We start from the raw sequence: 20,992 nt of genomic DNA, 5'->3' as shown, positions 1-20,992 counted from the left end.
AGATTATATAAGGAAATAAACTGAAAGATGAACAGTTACAGATGAACAGTTACAGAAGAAGGAAAATTAAGTTATGCATGCCAAAAAGGAGATCCAGGAATACTTTGCGCATTTCTTTTCAGACATACATAAAACATTTGGGTGCTGTCTGGTTTCCGGGCTGTATGGCCGTGTTCTAGCAGCATTCTCTCGTGACATTTCGCCTGCATCTGCGGCTGGCATCTTCAGAGGATCTGATGTTGGGAAAGCATAAAACATCTTTCAACAGAAGACAAAATGAAGTAGTATATAAAAGGAATACATACTAAGAAGTTCACAACTGAACATAGGGATATATTCAATCAAACCATTACAATTTTAAAAATACCACAAACTATAAAGGAATTAAAGTGCTGGATCCCGATGGACTTGCAGCAATGTATTGTACATGCTTGGAATAGAATTTAATATTACCTCTGCAAAAAGTCATAATGAAATAAGTGAAGAAGAAGTATTGCAATCATGGTGGCAAGAACTTTATCCAACACTGATTCACTGCCACAGTTTTATAGACCCATTACGCTGCTAAATGTGGACTATAAACTTTTCACTTCGACATTAGAGAAAAGATTCCGGAAATGTATCACAAAAAAAATACTAATCCATGAGAATCAGACAGGCTTTTTATCAAAACGATAGATGAAGGATAACATCAGTTTTGTAGTTAAGGCAGAATTTGTGGGGGGAAAGAAGAAAAGCAGATTATTATTTTTTAGATGCTGATAAAAGAGTTTGATAATGCAGCCTGGTCTTTCCCCCCTGAAAACGCATGGTGAGCCCTCTACTCTGAACCAATATACCACTCTGCAATGAAACTTGGTAGTAGCATTTTATGCAATATAAAGCAATCTGAGCAGAATTATAGGTATATAAGTAATGAAAGTGCCACTTGAAAAAAGAGGCTTTGTCCTCAAACTTAACATTTGAAATCCAACGTGAAGCGAAATATTTAATTGAACTTATTTTGCTATTCAAGAGCAGCCTTTGTTCTCATCAAGCTGCCTTTTAACTTTGCGTGTATTTAATTATTCAGTCATTAACCAGTTTTGCAACTTAACATTTGGTTACCATTTAAATGTGATTTTCTACTGGGAGTGGGCTGGCATTCACAGCATCCCCGCTCAGAAGGCCCCAAGTCGTATTGTAAATCATCCTTCTGGTGAATCATTAAACACATTTGCGCTGCTCCAAGGGAAGACGCCTGCATCTCAGGCCTGGTGAGGCTGGTGTAGATGAGAGTATGAAGAGTGACGTATCATTTACATTCTCTCTCTTTCCTCCATCCCACTTCCATATGGATTCAGTTCTGCTGCTGCTTCTTAAAGTACACAATTTCCCTTTTTTTAGAAAATATCTTCGGAAATTGAAAATAGCTCCCATAGCAACACAGAATCAGATTGATTTTATAGAGCAATTCAGTTGCCTGCATTGTCGAAGGCTTTCACGGCCGGCATCACTAGGGCAGTGGTGGTGAACCTTTGGCACTCCAGATGTTATGGACTTCAATTCCCATCAGCCCCTGCCAGCATGGCCAATTGGTCATGGGAATTGTAGTCCATAACATCTGGAGTGCCAAAGGTTCGCCACCACTGCACTAGGGTGTTGTGGGTTTTCCGAGTTGTATGGCCGTGTTCCAGTAGCATTTTCTCCTGATGTTTTGCCTGCATCTGTGGCTGGCATCTTCAGAGGATCTTCCCCACGTGACTAAACGGCTGCAGGTCAGGCACATTTGACCCCTTAAGCAGTACACCCTGATCGTGGCTCAGTCCTGCCTGGGACATATATTACCTGTCTTGGAAGCCCTGTGAGTGGAAGGCCAGTGTTGAGATGTGGGCCACTTCATACATTCCCAGAGGAATGGTTTATTAATATTGCAACACACATTCCTGGAAAAAAACCTGATATAGAAACAGGTTCCAGGACCCCCCCCCCCCCCCCGAACAAATCGAGGCCTGGACTTGCCTGTCCAACTGGTGATTATTCTTCAGACCAAAGAAACTTTCCCCCAAGAAAACGACCACACACATCCTCATGTGTTTTCAGCTCCCTGTCTGTTTAATCATCCCATATGGTTAGACTCTGAAAGAGATTGCAGTGTTGGGTTGCCGCACAGTGCCGCCTTTGTTAGAGATGTGCTAGCAGCTTGTCTTTCATTATCTGCGATAGTGGCTGGAGCAGAGTGAAGGATGGGAGTCAAACCTCCCCCCCTCCCATTGCAAAGCTGTGAAAGGAGCTATTTTTAGCTGAATGACGACTCTCACCTGGCGGGACTGAGGGGCTGTTATTCCAGAGTCTAGTCTTACTGAAGCAGTGAAAAGGGGCTTCTGTCTGGTTTGGAATGTTTGGTGGTGAGGGGCCTGATGTAGAGGGCTAGGCTTCTGTGCTTCATGAGAGAAACTGCCCCGAGGACAGAGAAGTGCTTATTCCTGAAATGTTTAGCAACAACAGACAAGGTGGGATGCTGTGAACAAATTGTACATGGGCACGCCAAGGATCACTGAAGAATTAGGAGCTTGTCTCCCGATACTTGTTCATCTCTCTACCCTCCAGTTTTTGCAACATGTACAAAACAGGCCGGAAATGTCCCCTCGTAATGTGCCAGTAGCCAGAAATAGGTGAAAGGCAGACAAAGGAATGTGACTGTGTCTGCGTCTTTTTTTCACCTCTGTCAGAGTTTGTCTTGTCCCTGCTTTGAGCATTTCTGAATGGCATAGGAGGATTTTAAGAAGCCATTTTATCCTACAAAGTTTAGATAGAGTGACTGTTCCAAAGTCACTCAACAAGTGGCATAGCTGAATGGGGGTTTGAGCCTTCATGCCAAGTTGGGCTTTGTCCATTATGCCATGCTAGTTCTTGAGAGCCAAGATATGACAGTGGTTCAGGGTTCTCTTACATCGTATCCCTGGGGGTGGGAATGGGGATGTCATGTTATCACAGCATAGAAGCCTTCAGCATAAAGTGGTATGAAGTTGATGGAGACAACATGTTCCATCTTAGTAGGTTGCTTGAAAAACTGACCTCTCAAACCAGATTAGGGGTTATTTTGTTTTGGAAGGATACATGGGTCGATTCCTCATGGGCAGAATCATTCTGGGATTGAACTGGGACAGTTAAATTACAGTACCTAGTTGATTCCAGAGTCACTCCCCATGGCAGCCAAGGTCTCGTGTTGGAACCATGCTCAGAGGGCAGGATCACCTCAGCGCCTCTTCTGCTCCTCATTCCCGATTGGCTGTTGCTTTAGGGCGGGAACATGGATGGGCGGTCCTCTTTTGTCGTCCCAAAGCAGTGCTCTACGTAGCTAGAAACAGCGCATAAACACGCGCTCATTGATTGCATGGTCATGGCTTTGTATGCAATAAAAAAGGTGCGTTTCTGCTGTGAGTCTCCTGTTCTGCGCATGCCCAATACACTTATCTGTGATGGGCTGATGGCACGAACAGGAGAATCATGGCAAGTTAGAATTCCCCACAATACCAGGTTCATCCTGTGTTCGCTCTAGAACAACAAAAAAGATGTACGTCCCTGGTGGATTAAAAAAAATAATGGAAAGAAGGAGCAATGCTGGAACAGACATGAGTTTGAGACAGGAACTGTGGGGAGTTCCAGGACAACTGCAGGGGCTATCCTAGGTCGATTCCGCCAGTGGGGAATCGACCATAGTTTGCTTGTATCTTAGTATCTTTACCTAAAGGTCTCAAATAAAAAGATCTAACCCAATACATTATGGTACATGAATGAACCAGTGAATAATTTTAATTCTTCGCCTTTTTCAGTAATTAACACAGGGCAGGGATCCCCCGAGTGGTGTCTGTGGGTGCCATTTTCTGGTCATGCCAAGTGTTTTTAGAAAGCAAGTGGGGACAGGAAGGGCTTCCCCTAGCAAGAGTTCTCATTGACCTTTTGAGATTTGATTGGCTGTGCAGTTTTTTAAAAATATTGCTTTGGAAGCAACTGCCATCAAATCACAAGGACCTTCAATGTATAACTGAAGGTAAACTGCAGCAGCCATTTTGTGGCTGACTTCATCTCTTGCAGCGATCATCATGCTTTGTCAGAATTTCAAATGTACTCACAGGCTCAAAAAGGTTTGGGATCCCTGACATAGGAAATCAATCCACAAACTTTGCTTGTTTCATTGCTTCCATTCATTTCAACAGGGTTTGCTCAAAAGGAAGATTTCTTCATGGCTTGTGTCTCAGAGATTATGTATGCAGCATCCTAGGTTCAAGGTGTCCTGGGATGTGTCTTGGAAAATGGCTTCTTGCATTCTTATTTGTACTCTGTGTACTCAAATATTAATCCAGCAATCCAGTTTTAAGTTGAGCCCTTGGGGGGTAGGGCGGTCTACCAAATCGAATAAATAAATAAATAATTTGCACTCAATGCCCCAGTTTGGGTATGTGTTATCATGCTAAAGTGAAGGGGTATTATTAAAGCATAGGAGAAGAATTTCCCTGACATAGTTGGCCATACTAGGACGTGGCTTTTATATTTTGGTTAGTTTTTATATTTCAAAAGGGCCAAGAATCTGTTTAAATATAGATGCTATAAAAAACCCGCTATGATTAAAAAAAGTAGTTGCCCTTCTTGGCAGAGTTTGGATTACTGTTTTGAAGCATCTGATTACAGGATGTATACATATTTATTTTTGTTCATAATCTTTTCTGGCCCAGCTTGTCTTTTATTCAAATTACATCTTCCCTTACCAGCAGGGGAGGTTAAAATTACACCACAAAGTAATTACTAGCATCAAAGCCATGTTATTTTCCTTCTTCTCTCCATGCTGTTCATTTCAAGGCTACAGGAGCCAGAGGCAATAGTCTTCTTGCTCTTGATTTTTGAGCTTTCTGTCCGCCTTTGTGGCTGGAACTCCTAGGAAATTAATTCTGTTGGTATATCAGTATCCCCTGTAGCCAAGGTGGGCAAAGCCATTCATCACTTCTTGGAATCATGTTTCTGGTGGAAAGGAGTTACCAGCAAAAACAGCAATAAACCCAGTGTCTTGGTATAGTTCCTGAGCGATATGTTTTGAACAATTCATGGAAGGCTTTCAGCAATTGTTAGTAGTGGCGTACCGCCCATTGGGCAAAGTGGGCAGTTGCTCAAGGCGCAGAAATTTTTCGTCACGTGGGGGTGCCTGATTTCTAAGCCCCGCCCACTCTGGCTAAGCCCTGTCCACTCTGTGCAGTGGCCCACAAGCCACCAGAGGCAGAGCAGGACAGGGAGCTCTGCCTCCGATGAACTTGGGCTGCTGGGGCTGTCCAGGAAGGGTGAGCTCTGCTCTGCCCATTGGGGGGGGGGGATCAAACTCAGGTTTTGCCCAGGGCTCCAGTTTGCCTAAGTGCGCCACTGATTATTAGCCATGACTGTAAAATGGAACTTCCATGTTCAGAGGGGTTTTGTCTGTAAATAGTAGTTTCTGGAAGAATGGAAGGAGCATGGTTGCATTTATGGCCTTACTTAAGAATGGGAGGCTAGAAAATGCAGAGATTTAATCTGATCCCCCATAGCTATTCTTGAACTGATCTGTCAAGTTTTTTTTAATTCCCATTCCACTGTGACATGAGAGGTCCCTATGGTATATGTCATTTTTAAAGAAAAAGCATATGCAAATAAATACAAAATATATAAGAAGTCTGTATACTAATAGCAGTTGGCCAAATATGAGGTTACTTAAATCTGATGACTGGAGCTGTGAGTGGCCCAGATAGGTGTTTTTACAAATCTGAAAAGAGTACAAAGTTTGCAGGAAAATGTGAAATAAAAAAAATGGATTGGAGGTTTAAAAAACCGACAAATGATAAAAGGAGTGCCTGTAGCTTTAAGTACTTGTAGCTTTCTAGCAGCCACAGACTCAAAACTTAGCCTTTGAGGGAGAACTCATTGGGATCTGGCCTGACTAAGGTTGCCAGCTTCAGATGGGAAATTCCTGGAGATTTTGTGGTGGAATCTTAAGAGGGCTTAGTTTGGGGAAAGGAGAGACCTCGGCCAAATATAATGCCCATAGAATCCACCCTACAAAGTATTTTCTTCAAAGTGACAGATCTCTGTCATCTGGAGTTCAGCTGTAATTCTGGGATATCTCCAGGTTCCATTTAGAGGTTGGCAACTTTAGGCCTGGAAGCAGCCCTCCGGGTAACCTGATACCAGGCCTGACTCAGCTAGACTTGACTATTTGCCAATGTTTAATAGCAACCACTTTATGAAAGGCAGTGTAGTGTGGCAATTAGGACTTCAGAGGTGGGTCTAGGAGACCCATGTTCAAATCCCTATGTTCCTGTGGAAACTCAGTGGGTGATTTCAGTGTAGTCACATATAAGGTTGCCAAATGCTCAGCTGACCAGCAACTGCCTTACTAGGCTTAAAGCAAGACCTAGCCCTCGATATCGCTCTCATGATGATATCACTTCCGGAAGTGGCTCCATCACACAGGAAACGAAGGAGATATTTGGACAAAACTCTATGGTAAAAATAGCTTCTATCGTAAAGTTTTTGCCCAAATACCAGAATGTCTCCCTCATTGCTGCCTGTGTGAAGACATCAGGTGCCTCTACAAGGCCTTGAGGATTCCCTACCATGCAAGGTGGGTCCTGACCCACCGCACAACTGGACCATAGATGCCTATTTCTGATCATTTAAACCGCCTAGTGTGATTCTGCTCTCTCTTGCATTTCACTCTCTTATCTTGTATGGAAATGAGTTCAGCTTGAGAGGGAAGACCTAATTTTGGCAGAGTGAAGGGGCTGCGCTGTTTAAAGGCTTTTCATTCAAGTCTCAGTAGCAGTACACAAAACCATCAATTTAAAAAGGGCGAAAATGCAGCCCTTTGTTGGCACATGAAGTTGCACAGACTCCCCAGCTGCTTTGTTGAATGCCTTGCTTGGTCTTGTTTGCAGCTTTTTTGGTTTAGCTTTTGCCTTGCTTTCTGTGCCCCACCACTCCCCCTTCACCCATGCAACTTAAAGTTCCAGGTTTCTTTAATAAGAAGGGGAGCGAGAAAAGCTTTGGTTAATTCACTAAATGATTTCTCCTCGGGATCTCTGTCCTTGGTGGGGATTTGCTTTTGTTTTGGGTTTGCTTCTCTCTCCTCCCTGCCTTTTTTTGTTGTTGTTATGTCTGCCTGTTCTCGCCCAGGTTCCTTATGTCTTGTGCCCCTCATTCCAACAGACATGGAAAATGAAGACTGGGGCCTGGGTGCAGAGCTGGATTCAACCTCCATCAAGACAGAACCTGCTGTGGAGGCAGCTCCTGGTCTTGCGCCATCTGTCAGCCTCACTGCTACAGCAAGTGCCATGACCCTGGAGGGGGAAGCGTCTCCGCCGCAGGAAGATGACACGGTATGGCGCTCGATGATTTCATTAGGCAACCAGATGACATCACTGGAATAGGAGGATGAATGTTCCAAACGATGTCGATCTCTGGAATTGCCCATAAGGACGTTGTTTGTAACAGGGTAGGGAATTGCAAAGCTGCCTTGTACATATCAAACAATGTACATATCAACCAATGTTTATTCACCATGCAGTAGGGAGCCACAGTCCATCAAGCCTTCCTGTTACATCTGTCTGTGTGATAAGCAGATCTTTATTATTTTTAATTATTTTAAACATTTATTAAGCCACCTTTCATCCTTATGGAAGTGGAGGTTGCTTACGACATAGATTAAGCACTCCTAAAATAAAATATATTAAAATGTGAAAACCATAATTTAAAATCTCAGTCCAAGTCTGCTGACCAAAGGCAGTCCTGAATAAAAGAGTTTTCAACTGCCTCCTAAAGTTTGAAAGTGGGGAAGCCAGGCACACCATCCTGGGGAGATTGTTCCATAACTGAGGGGCTGCCACTAGCGAGTCCCTGACTCTGGTGCCCAGCAAACAAGCTTCTTTGATTAGATGATCAAGAGGGCCCCTCTCTGAACTTGATTAATGAGCAGGAACATATAGTGAAACACGTGCTGTAGTAGAGCGCTCTAGGCACAGGGCACAGTGGAATTACTTGGTATGTTGTGTGTGCTGCTGAGGAAACAAAATTGTACATGGAACCTTTTTATCTTAACAAAGGAATATGAGTCCTTCACCGGAAAGACCTCCATTCTAGATAGGATAGAGTAGAAATCGGATTCCAGTCTAGTCTAACTAGAGATGTTGGAGGCATATCTTAAACTCATGGTGCCAAGATAGAGAAGGCGCCAGTTGGAAGGAAGAAAGTTACCCTGAGAGTAGCTATCTACACACCAAATGGTTAGCAGCAGCAGTCCGTCTAATCCTCTGAAGTTGCCAGCCACTGATACAGGCGAAATGTCAGGAGAAAATGCTAGTAGAACACAGCCATACAGCTCGGAAACCACACAACACCCCAGTCTCTCTAATCCAGTGGTTCTCTAATCCAGTGGTTCTTAACCTTCCTAATGCCGCGATCCTTTAATACAGTTCCTCATGTTGTGGTGACCCCCAGCCCTAACAGTTATCCATTTTACAGATGGAGAACACTGATGCAGAGAGTCTTAGGCGACCCCTGTGAAAGGGTCGTTCCACCCCCAAAGGGGTCCTGACCCCCAGGTTGAGAACCACTGCTCTAATCCTTCCCCAGTGCTGACCAGAACATCATGGACACCGAGTGGAACTGAGAGCTGCCTGGGAGACCTTTTATGCCGGATGACCCCTTATCTGCATGGCACCAATATGGTGGCCACGCCCCCCTGCAACTTACAGGGAACATTGGTTACAGCAGTGGGTTACAAAGGAAAGCTGCACCGTTCCTAACCTTTCTGTGGCTAACTGGCCATCTGTAGTCTCCCTTTGAATTCTGAGAGTAAGAAACAGCACATAGTTCTTCATTTACAACATTTATCATTATGCAGTAGGGAACCACAGTCAGTCCAGTCCACCTGGGACATCTACCTTGGATAGTGGTGGAGTCTCCTCCTTTGGAGGTTTTTAAACAGAGGCTGGATAAACATATGTAGGAAGTGCTTTGATTGTGTGTTCCTGCATTGCAGGGGATTGGACTTGATGGCCCTTGGGGTCTCTTCCAACTCTGTGATTCTATCCTTTTATCTGTCTGCCTGATACACAAATCTTAATAAAAACACATGAGGTTGATGCTGTAGTGGCACTCTCTTATTATGAAAAAAGTAGGGCTGAATGCCTCTAAATCTGGGCCCAGCTTGGATGCTTGGATTTGCCCCTCCACAGTGGTTCCCTCCTGTGTCCTGTGTACTGTACAAAATTTATGGAGGGAGAGAAGATGAAATATAAAGAGGGAGGGGGAGTATGTGTGCTTCAGAAAGAGAGAATTAAAAGCATCCTGCTCGCTAAGGCCATCGTCCAGCCAGTGTTAACGTTCCTTATCTCTTAGTGTCTGGGGTATTAAGATTGACTCGAGTCTTTCTGTTGGAATTGAAGATGGCCAGATTTGTGACTGATCATGCCAGTCACTCAGAGAACTGAACGTCTCAAATTTTATGGAATGGATTTTCATTTTAAAAGGTGCATTTTGTCACTTTGGTCTGACTTCCCAATATGTTGGCAGTTGATGAGTTGAAACTGTAAGGTGGATTTACCTCTCACAGTTTCTGTGTACACATTCGTGTTTACTGAAAGTAATGCATCTGTCTTCTTGCTTGTTGGGGTTAAGAAGACAGGAAGCAGGGAAGATTCTGTCTTGTTGCTGATATCTGATTTCTCTGTAATCCTTTGTCTTTTAGGCCAAACCACTGAATCACAAAGCTGTCCCAGAAATCAAACTGGAGCCTCATGAGGTGGATCAGTTCCTAAATTTTTCTTCCAAGGAAGGTTAGTTGTTCAGCACAGTTTCCCCTTAATATGATGGACTGTAGAACAGATATCTTATCTAAAGTGGTTATGCTGTGAGAACATTATGTTGAGGTAAAAGGAGAAATAGCAGCAATAAAACGTTCAGTGTTCAGGAAGAATTTTGTTGGGGGGGATATCCTCCTTTGGTTTTTTAAGATGTTCGTATTCGGTGCTTAATCAGGGATCCCCAACCTTTCTGTGGCTGTGGGCACCTTTGGAATTCTGACAAAGGGTGTTGGTCACAACCACAAAATGGCTGCCATAGAAGGTGGACCCAACCACAAAATATCAGGTTACAAGGTAATGTATAATGTTGATATTTCAGGCAGAAATTCTTTTTAAAAGAATGCCTTTTAATTTGCGCAAAACGGATGGGTTTTTTAAAAATTCCTGTGCAGCCATTTATATATTGCATAATTGATTGACGGGTGGCATTAGAGACTTTCTAATTTAGCATGTGTCTAAATAATTGAACTTTTGTTAGAGGGAAGGATTGGAGGAAGACTGTCCCCTCCCCAAAGAAAATGTTTTCAACCATCCTGGAGTTTCCTTTTAGTGCACAAAACACATCAATCACGACAATAGCCAAGTGGATGAAAATGTAATTTTTTAAGACATTAAAGGCTAAAAAGCTGCAAATGTGTGACAGGGCTTGGATAATGGATCTGTGGTGGTCTGCACATCATCGTCAGCTCCTCCTTAAGTAAAATAACCACCGACATGCTAATTTGTATGTCTGCAGTTTCCCCATTTTGTCAAAATCATCATCTTGGCGATGGTAAATGGGGTCTTGGTGCTGTAATTAAACCTGTTCATTCCCAGTTGTGATAATTTTGAGGTTAATAGAGAATTCATTGGCTCTTCCATCCTATTTTTATGATCCTTGGGTTAAAACAAAACAAAAAATCCTTCCTTCAATAAGCTGTGGTTCCCAAGGGTGGGGTGTGTGTGTGTGTGTGTGTGTGTGTGCGCGCGCATGCGTGTTGGAGAACCTACAACGTTTAAAGTAGTTTAATTTTTGTGCAGTGGGTGCACCTTCAGTATCTTCATTTCTCTGGTGTGTTTATCTTTAAATAGATGTGCCTATTTCCTTTCTGAGCTTATTGAAACTATCTGCCTCCAGTTATTAAATGTTGTGTCTACTTTTCCTTGTGTTTCTTTAAGACGATGATTGATTCCTCCCCCTTCTGTCTTTTTCAGCGATGGATGCCCTTCACATGCCTCCGACTCCCCCTAGCAGCCATGGCAGTGATTCCGAGGGTGGGCTGAGTCCAAGCAGGTCTCTTCCACCATCAAGTCCCACACAGTTGCAAGCTGGTGGTAAAGTGACCCCACGCGTGGCTTCAGTTCTCACCAATTCTCCTCTCTTAACAGCACCACATGTAGGTCTCTTTCTTTAAAAAAAAATCACATGATTTTGTGCTTTATGAACTTCAGGAGATATGATGGAAGATTTCCTGTAGGAATCCAGATCAAATCTCAAAATCATCCTTGCATGTCTAGAGTTTGTCCCCCCACCCCCACCCTGTTCTTACTCCGTTCTTACCTTCACAATGACTCTTTGAGGTAGGCTAAGTTGAGGCTGACCTATAGTCAAATAGCGAGCTTCATAACAGTTCAGGTGCTTTTGAACCTGGTTCTCTTAGGTTTCTAGTGTTCACATTCTAACTGCTGCATTACAGTGATTTAGCTGGCGTTTGTATTTTCAGCAAATTAAATCTGGAGCTCTGATACAGGAGTCCCCAACCGCGTTGAACTTGTGGGGCCTTATGGGATGTTGACAGGGGCATCACCACACTGTGGGTGACAATTAAAAAATATTAGGAGGTCCCAAGCAAATTATGGTGTGGACAGATTTTTTCAATCGAGTGCCTCTTGCAGACCCAAAGATGCTTTCTCCTAGGGTCTTCTGAAGAGTTCTGTTCCACTGAGGAGGATGAAAGCCAGGATAGTTTCTTTGCTTTTGGGAATGAGCAGGCAGGTTCCAGGGCATCATATTGGGGATCACTGCACTGATAGAAACAAGTATTGTCAGGAGCGCAGAGCTCTGTATGACCGGCAAGCTTAGCCTTGGCATTTAGCACCTCGCAAACTGCAGCAGTAGCGAGTTGTATCCCATGTTTCTACTAGAAATGCATAAAGCAGTGTAGAGAACATGAAACATATAAACACTAAACAACATAAAGGAATAGTCTGAAATTTTAAAAGATCTAGGTGTGAATACAAATCAAGAAGTAATAGGACAGCAGCTTATCAAAGAATATAGGAAGAGTGTTGCTTTAAAAGTCAGAGTAAAAGGAGAGCTGGTTTCTGAACCTCGCTTTTCTCTAGCAAAAGGAATCTCAGTGTGGCTTACAATTGCCTTCCCTTCCCCACAACAGACACCTAGTGAGGTAGGTGAGGGCTGAGAGAGTTCTGAGAGAACTGTGATAAGCTCAAGGTCATCCAGCAGGCTGCATGTGAAGGAGTATGGAATTGAACCTGGTTCTCCAGGTTAGAGTTCGCCAAGCTTAACCACCACAGAATGGCAGAATCAGGCTCCTACCAGTTAGTGGTGGTGGAAATCAATATGGGACTCCAGAGAGAAGGGGAAAAGGGGCTAGCCAAGCAGGGCCGGTTAAGAAAGCCCGAAGAGAATCTCCCAGCATTCTCAGTGATGCTACAGTTATGCATTTTTAAAACTGAAATTCATAGGTTAAGATAATTAATAATCATGGCAGCCGTTGTTTATTTCCTTTTTGTGTTCTTCAGGGCTGCTTGCATCTGTATTGAAGCCAATGTCAGCATTTTGGTTGGTCCAGTGTTTGCAGCTTATTTGCTTAAATGCTTTAAGCAAATAAGCTGCAAACACTGGACCTACCAAAAGCATTTATTAACTGCTATTCTCCCCTTCAGAACTCTATTCTCCCCTTCAGAACTCAGCAGAGAAGTCCCAAGTGGAAGCCTGTGGTTAAGATTGTGGAGTTTTGTTCACATTTAATTCTTTCTTTCTTTCTTTCTTTTTTGTCTTTCATTTTCCTCCCTTGCCATCATTGTGGTTGTAGAAACTGCAGGGCACAGGTCCTCTAATCTTGACAGAGGAGGAGAAGAGGACACTGATAGCAGAAGGGTACCCTATCCCTACAAAACTGCCTCTCACAAAAGCCGAAGAGAAAGCACTTAAGAAGATCCGTAGGAAAATCAAGAACAAGGTACTACTTGGTGTCGTGTTTCTGGCACTCAGTCTGGTCCATTACTCCATAGTATTGTGCAATAATTAGTTCTGCAGAAGGGTCAGGCGGTGACTCATGAGGATAGTTGCTGCTGTGAGGGGTGGAGCTTTTGACAGGGCAGCATTTGCACTCTCGGGCTCCTGCTGGTTCGCACTTCCACCCATATACAACCGATAATGTCACGGTTGAAAAGGAACCAAACTCATGCTTTAGCGAGAGCAGAGATTAAGCATCTGGCATGCATCACCCTCTTGTCCAGCAGACAATCCTAGCTTCTTAAGGGTTCACCCTATTGAGCTAATCTGTAGCACCCAGTTAATTTTTGTTGTGTTCACTTGCAGAGAAGCCAGGAGAAGCAGCGGGATAGAGGTGGTGAGTGGGGGTGAGAGTACAAGACTTACATTTGGATAGTCGACAGCCCCAGTTTCTCAGCGCTCTGCCAGATCTAAACACATGCAACAGCACTTCTTTCGCTGTGCCTCTGGCTTTAATTAAAAATTATGATGGATTAGAATGGTAAACCATTTTGAAAAGCCCATCTAGGTGAAGAGCAGAGTAGAAACATTAATTTCTTCCATATCTGGCCACGTCACAGCTGATAGGCCGCGAACGTTTTGTCATTTCGGCCCTCTGGATGGATTGCTGTTTCTCACACCCTGCCTGGTGTGAGGCTTGATCCTGGCAGATCAAACCTGTCAACAGTTGCTTTGGTTCCCGGCACTGGAGGTTTTTTCAGCCACCCCCTACACTGAATTTATGAACTGGATAAATGCATCCAGCTTCCCTGTTTTAAAAGGACTTTCCACAATGCATATGTCATTTTCTCATCAAAGCAGATGGGTGTACTTTTTGTTCTGGGGCCAGCAAATGCCCCTTGTGATAGGAGGAGCGAATGTGTAGGGAGGACCACTGGGTTGCAGCATGTGTCTGTGTCTGGAGCCATGTCCAAGGAACAGTGACGAAGGGAGGGGGAGCTGCGCCCGAGTATGAGCTGCCTGCGCACCCCCCACCCCCGCCCCTGCCTGCCCCAGCCCCGCCCCCAACACGTGACTTCAGGGGCAGCGCCCCAGATGTCCCCCAGGGCAATGCCCGGGGCAGCTCCCCAGATGTCCCCATTGCATCTACACCCATGCCAAGGAATTCTGGTACCCTTTGCAGGGGTACAGTGTCCCTGAAGCCTGAGCCAATCTGTGCTGTCCTTGTAACTTGGGAAATAGCTAGAGTTTTGGTGGTGTGGAGCTCTGCAGGGATGTGTTGCAATGGCCTAGGATCTGAAGCTGCATTCCCTCTGGAGGGAACTGATCTCTGTAGTCTGGAGATCAGTTCAAATTCTAGGATATTTCCATGGCCCCCTGGAGATGTATACCCTGGTCCCTGTGCCCATAGGTATAAATGGGAGCTATTCACTTACGAGAAAGGAAGTAAAGGGATGTGCTCAGGTCTACCATCTGTGGGGGGCTTCACCTACTTCCTATGATGCCAGTTGGCATTTACTGATGTTAAATATTTAGTTTGCTTGTGTGTGCGTACAAGGAAGCAATATCATATTCACTGCACACACACACCCCAACACCTTTCCCATTCATATTTTCACATCAAGTTGCATGGGCAATTGCACGCAGTCCCACACTTTCCTCTATTCTCATACAGCGTGTGAGATGTCACAATATCAGTGTGTGAGATGTCAGATGTTAGTCTTGGATAAACGATACCAGCCTTTTAACACAGTTCTGTGCCCATTGACTTCAGCATACCTAGGAGGGCGTTCTGCTGCTCGAGATTGCATTGCATGGGAATCAACTTGGTTCTTGCCAGGGTAGCTCCGCCTCTTCACATGCAGCGCTTCTCTTCCTTGGTCATGCTGGTGTGATATTGGAGCAAACATCTAGAATGCAGAGGGGGATTAAAATAATTCCATAACTGGTTGCAGCAGTTCCCTTTAAAAACAAAACCAGTCTGTGGCTTTAGACTTTCCCAACACTATATTATTTGTTGGATGTGCTATATATTTGCCATAAATGGTCTTTCCTTTCTCTTGTAGATCTCTGCCCAGGAGAGCAGGAGAAAAAAGAAAGAATATATGGACAGCCTGGAGAAAAAGTAAGCTTGCCGTTATATGGCTCCCCATAGATTGAGTTTGCAGTGATGGCTGGTGATCAACCTGCAAACTTTTGTGTGCAGAAGGTCCTCAGTTCAACCTTTGTATCCCAGTGAAAGGGACCTCTCTTGGGTAGCTGGGCTTGGAAAAGCTTTAAGGGCTGCTCCTGCTCAAATCAGAAATATAGGCTTCAGTGGGTCAGTGATCCAGCTCTGCTTGAAGAAACTGTGTTGTTCACAAAAGCATACAACTGTTGGCTGGACATCTTGCTGTGTTCATTTTGGGAGTCTGAAGCCCACATGGAAGACTGGGAACAACGTGTGTTTCAGATGCCCCCTGGTGCCTGGTAATAAAAACTCTACCATCTTTGACCTCTCTTTACTGATCGTTGCTGATGAAATAAGATCTCTCCCCATTTCGTTCCTTCCTATGTCCCAAAATCTCACATTTTCCAGTTCCAGTGCTGAGATTTTTTTTCTGAAAACAGCTGACTGTCTTGTAAAATCCAAGGCTTTATTTCACAGCAGAATGGATTTCAGTTTTCTAAATTAAAGGATTGTGGTGTATCTCTCGCTTCTTGCAACCGGCAGCTCAGGTAGTAGAAGGCCACAGTCTGGCCAGAGTTTAACACTGAATTTCTTGCCTGTGTCTTAGGGTCGAGTCCTGCTCCACTGAGAACAGTGAGCTTCGCAAGAAAGTGGAAGTTCTAGAGAATACAAACAGGTAGGATCTAAAATCCTGGTCAGGGACATGTTTTTAGAAGAAGGTCACATTTAGGATCGGACTTGTAAATGATGCCTTTTATATCATGTTAGCAGTAAAATATTTCCAGGTTTGATAAGAAAGTAGTTGTTGAATATGTTTTAATGTTTCTCCCAAATTCCCTTTTTTTTCTAAAACATGCCCTCCATGGTATCAGAATTTCCAGAAATTACACATCTGTAGACCTGTCTAGTAGGGAGAGTCAGACTCCCGCAATGATGAGTTTTAGTTGATATGTTAAAAACCTGGCTCTTTTAGACAGCTTTTCTTTCTTTTTTTTAATCTGGCAAATTACGATGTATATTTTCAGAGATAAAGATATTTAATTATTCTGGACGCCGTTTGCATGACAATGTAGCATAGAAAATTTAAATGAATTGTGTGAAGCCGCACATCATCAATCTCATGGTATAAAGTGGTAACGGGGTTAAATAGTTGGGCACTGGCAGCTAGAAAGGGGCTGACCCATTCTCTGTGACAAGCTTTGGGCTTGATCATAGGTGTCAAACTCGTGGCCCTCCAGATGCTATGGACTACAGTTCCCATCATCCCCGGCCAGCATCATGCTGGCAGGGGATGATGGGAACTGTAGTCCATAACATCTGGAGGGCCGCGAGTTTGACACCTGTGGGCTAGATGCATTATCCCTTTCCAATCACATCTCTGGCCTCTCAGCTTTGAGCAGTGTGACAGACAAGAGCAGGGAAACTGCTACGCAAAAACCTACTTTGATAAAGAACAGCGGTCACGTATGCGTTGAAAGGGAGCAGGGAGGGTTCTCTTTTCATAATTACAAGACCTTGAAGTGGTTTTCAGATTTGACTGACAAATTAATTGGCATGTGTGGCAGACCACCAGCTCTCTTACGGAAACAGCAATAGAGATGATGTGTAGTTTGGGAAGACATTTCTGATGCACACAGGCTGTGTTCTGATGCTGTGGCTCTGAAAAACACGGGTTCCCCACACTCATGTCCCTCTGCAGTAGAGGGGGCCTTTATAAGTGCAAAAAAGGGGCGCCTCACCTATTTGCACTTATTTCCCTTTCAGATGCCCCCCAAGGGCCAATTCTGCAGCCAGTTGGCTTCCAATTTCAGATCTTTTTCAATAAAAAACCATGATTAAAACTGCCATGGAAGGTAGAATTGGGTGGGAGGGATTAAATCTAATTCTACCTGCTATTCTGCCCTTTTAAGTGCTCTCCTAGTTCCTTGTGATTTTTTTTTCCTGAAAAGGGGGGTGGGTGGGATGTGATTTCGTAACATGTTTGATCATCGCAGCCACAGTGACATTAACCCAATTCTGGAAGCAACAAACAACAGTGTCTAGGAAAGGTCTGACGATAAATTAGAGAGGCCAACAAAAACAAAAATGTAGTGGTAATGGGTGATTTTAACTATCCCCATATAAACTGGAAAAATGCATGTTCAGGTCATAGTAAGGAGAGAGCATTCCTGGATATGCTAAATGACTGTGGCTTAGAGCAGATGGTTGTGGAACCAACCAGGGGAGAGGTGATCCTAGATCTAATTCTATGTGGGACCCAGGACCTGGTGCAGGAAGTCAGTGTTGTTGAGCCGATAGGGAACAGCGACCACAATGCTGTCAGATTCAGTATCTCAGCATGCGAACAAGTGGCAACTACTAATGTAGTTACATTCGCCTTCAGAAAGGGAAATTTCTCAAAGATGAGGGGGATAGTGCGCAGGAAGCTGAAAGGGAAAATCAAGAGAGTCAAAACTGTCCAGGATGCTTGGAGGTTATTTAAAAACACAGTAATAAAAGCTCAGCTGGAATGTGTTCCACAGGTTAGAAAGGCAGCACCCAGTCCAAAAGAAAGCCACCATGGTTAACAAGAGAGGTTGAGGAAATTATCAGAAAAAAGAAAATGTCTTTTAGAAAATGGAAGTCCAGTTTGGCTGATGAAGAATATGAGAGGGAACACAAATGGTGGCAAAAGAGAAGCAAGTTAGCTGTAAGGGAGGCAAAAAAGGATTATGAGGAACGCATGGCTGCGAACATCAAGACCAGCAACAAACAGTTCTTCAAGTACATCAAAAGCAGGAAGCCAGCAAGGGAAGCGTTAGATGACAAAGGAACAAAGGGTGTGCTAAAAGATGGCAGGGAGATTGCAGAGTAGCTGAATGAATTCTTTGCATCTGTCTTCACCCAAGAGGAGGTGAGGAACATTCCTGCACCTGAACCAAGCTTCTTAGGAGGCGAATCCGAGGAACTAGCGAAGATAGTGGTAGACAAGGAAGAAGTTCTGGCAGCCATTGATAAACTAAATGTTACCAAATCCCCTGGCCCAGATTGCATTCACCCAAGAGTTCTTAAAGAGCTCAAGCATGAAATTGCTGATCTTCTCACTTTAATAGGCAACTTATCCCTGAAATCAGGCTCCATCCCTGAAGACTGGAAGATGGCCAATGTCACACCAATCTTTAAGAAAGGATTTAGGGGGACTCACGCAATTACAGGCCAGTCAGTTTGACATCTGTTCCTGGTAAATTAGTAGAATCTATCATTAAAGATAAAATTATAAAACATGTAGAAAAGCAAGACCTGCAGAGAAAGAGTCAGCATGGCTTTTGCAGAGGCAAATCCTGTCTTACAAACTTACTAGAGTTCTTTGAGGGTGTAAACAGGCATGTGGACAGGGGTGAACCGGTGGACATTGTCTACTTGGATTTCCAAAAGGCTTTTGACAAAGTTCCTCACCAGAGACTGTTGAGAAAACTCAGCAATGAAGGAATAAGAGGGGAAGTCCTCCTATGGATTAAAAACTGGCTGAGAAACAGGAAACAAAGAGTGGGTGTAAATGGGAAGTTCTCACAATGGAGAGATGTCGGGAGTGGTGTCCCCCAAGGATCCGTTTTGGGACCAGTGCTCTTTAACCTATTCGACAAATGACCTGGAAGTAGGGGTGGGTAGCGTGGTGGCCAAGTTTGCAGATGATACCAAATTATGTAGGGTGGTGAGAACCACAAAGGATTGCGAAGAGCTCCAAGCGGACCTTGATAAATTAGGTGAGTGGGCTCAGAAATGGCAAATGCAGTTCAATGTAGCAAAATGCAAAGTGATGCACATAGGGGCAAAAAAATCCAAACTTCACATACACGCTACAGGGGTCAGTGCTATCAGTCACAGACCAGGAAAGGGATTTAGGCGTCTTAGTTGATAGTTCCATGGGAATGTCAACTCAATGCATGGCAGCTGTGAAAAAGGCAAACTCTATGCTGGGGATCATTAGAAAAGGAATTGATAATAAAACTGCAAGGTTGTCATGCCCTTATATAAAGCAGTGGTGCGACCGCAGTTGGAGTACTGTGTCCAGTTCTGGTCACCGCATCTCAAAAAGGATATTGAGGAGATAGAAAAAGTGCAGAGAAGGGCAACAAGGATGATTGAGGGACTGGAGCACCTTCCCTATGAGGAGAGGCTGCAGCTTTTGGGACTCTGTAGTTTGGAGAGGAGATAGCTGAGGGGGGATATGATTGAAGTCTATAAAATTATGCATGGGGTAGAAAATGTTGACAGAGAGAAATTTTTCTCTCTTTCTCACAACACTAGAACCAGGGGGCATTCATTGAAAATGCTGGGGGGAAGAATTAGGACTAATAAAAGGAAACACTTCTTCACGCAACATGTGATTGGTGTTTGGAATATGCTGCCACAGGAGGTGGTGATGGCCACTAACCTGGATAGCTTTAAAAGGGGCTTGGACAGATTTATGGAGGAGAAGTCGATTTATGGCTACCAACCTTGATCCTCTTTGATCTGAGATTGCAAATGCCTTAACAGACCAGGTGATCGGGAGCAACAGCCGCAGAAGGCCATTGCGTTGACATCCTACATGTGAGCTCCCAAAGGCACCTGGTGGGCCACTGCGAGTAGCAGGGAGCTGGACTAGATGGACTCTGGTCTGATCCAGCTGGCTTGTTCTTATGTTCTTATGTTCTTAATAAAGCTACAACTATGTTTTGTTATGCAAACTTTGGTTGTATGAACACTGTAGAAATGTTTGATCACTCTCTATACAATGTTGGAATGTACAATATTGGAATCAGTTTAATGCGGTTTCTGGTACAAAGGTGAAGATATTGAAATGTATATAGAACAGGCGTTCTTCCTGTGTAATTAATTATAGGGATAGAATTTATGTAAGGGAAAATGGAAATTCTTTAACAAAACAAGAAAGGGGTGGTGGAAAAACAGTGAAGAACCCTTCTGTGTCACGTCCCCTCCCGAAGCTGCCTTTCTTTCTCTAAATGGAAGTGTTAGGTTCCAGTATGCCTGAAACATTTTCAAATCGGTTGAGAAAGATAATACGAACCATGCTCTTTCTGACTGTGAATAGTGCCAATTATTCACAGTCAGAGAGGTGTGAGGAGGACCGGTTCCCACCCTTCAGGCTTTTGAAAAGGGGAATATTGAGGAATTGGAATGTGCATGAACTTGCTTGTTAAATTTAATCAGCTGGCTGAGAGTCCCAATATTTTTTAAATTGCATATTTGAATTTGTCAGCCAAAATCTTCCAGTGTCACTTTTGCATGTGCACCTTCCTTTGTCCCTTCCCTGTTTCCTTAAAAATAGCATAATGTCGTTTTCAGGATTTTGACTGGAACTTGCTCTATTGGTATCAACTGTAGTCTGTTTTCCTTCCTTCTCCCTCACATTAACTCAGTCCCTCCCCCGCCCCCTGCCCATAGCTGTGAATTAAACACTTGACTACATCTAGAATGCTGCAAAAATATGGCTTGTGTGCCTCTTGTGATAGTAGCATAAATAAGCATGTTAGCGTTTTCCGCACCCTTTCTAGGGCTGTGGACAATTATCCCGATTCAGCTTGGGTGATATGTGCATGGGACTGGCATATCCTCACCTGCATGAAGAACTGTGTATACAAGTTACTGTTCTGCATGTTAAGTCTAGGTCATTTCTGACATTCCACATCAATGACTCCATAGTTAAGCAATTTAACAATGCTAGCAATGCTTCAATTGCACGCGGTGCAGAAAACATGCTTGAAAGGACTAAGGGAAAAGGCTGAATTGTGTAAA

General features: G+C 43.8%; 1 protein-coding gene across 2 annotated transcripts in view; it reads left to right on the top strand.

Annotated features, from left to right (window-relative positions):
* The window catches only part of CREB3L2 (cAMP responsive element binding protein 3 like 2), a 94,539-nt gene that overhangs the window by 56,807 nt on the left and 16,740 nt on the right, over window positions 1-20,992 (top strand). For both annotated transcript variants that reach the window (XM_048501767.1, XM_048501765.1), the window contains exons 3-8: window positions 7,210-7,379; window positions 9,749-9,836; window positions 11,058-11,239; window positions 12,902-13,048; window positions 15,111-15,169; window positions 15,822-15,890. In XM_048501767.1, the coding sequence (XP_048357724.1) occupies window positions 7,210-7,379; window positions 9,749-9,836; window positions 11,058-11,239; window positions 12,902-13,048; window positions 15,111-15,169; window positions 15,822-15,890 (715 nt within the window). The remainder of the gene's footprint in view (window positions 1-7,209; window positions 7,380-9,748; window positions 9,837-11,057; window positions 11,240-12,901; window positions 13,049-15,110; window positions 15,170-15,821; window positions 15,891-20,992) is intronic.

This window comes from Sphaerodactylus townsendi, linkage group LG06 (genome assembly GCF_021028975.2).
Source record: "Sphaerodactylus townsendi isolate TG3544 linkage group LG06, MPM_Stown_v2.3, whole genome shotgun sequence".
Classification (NCBI taxonomy): domain Eukaryota; kingdom Metazoa; phylum Chordata; class Lepidosauria; order Squamata; family Sphaerodactylidae; genus Sphaerodactylus; species Sphaerodactylus townsendi.
This window is presented reverse-complemented; position numbering and strand designations above follow the sequence as displayed.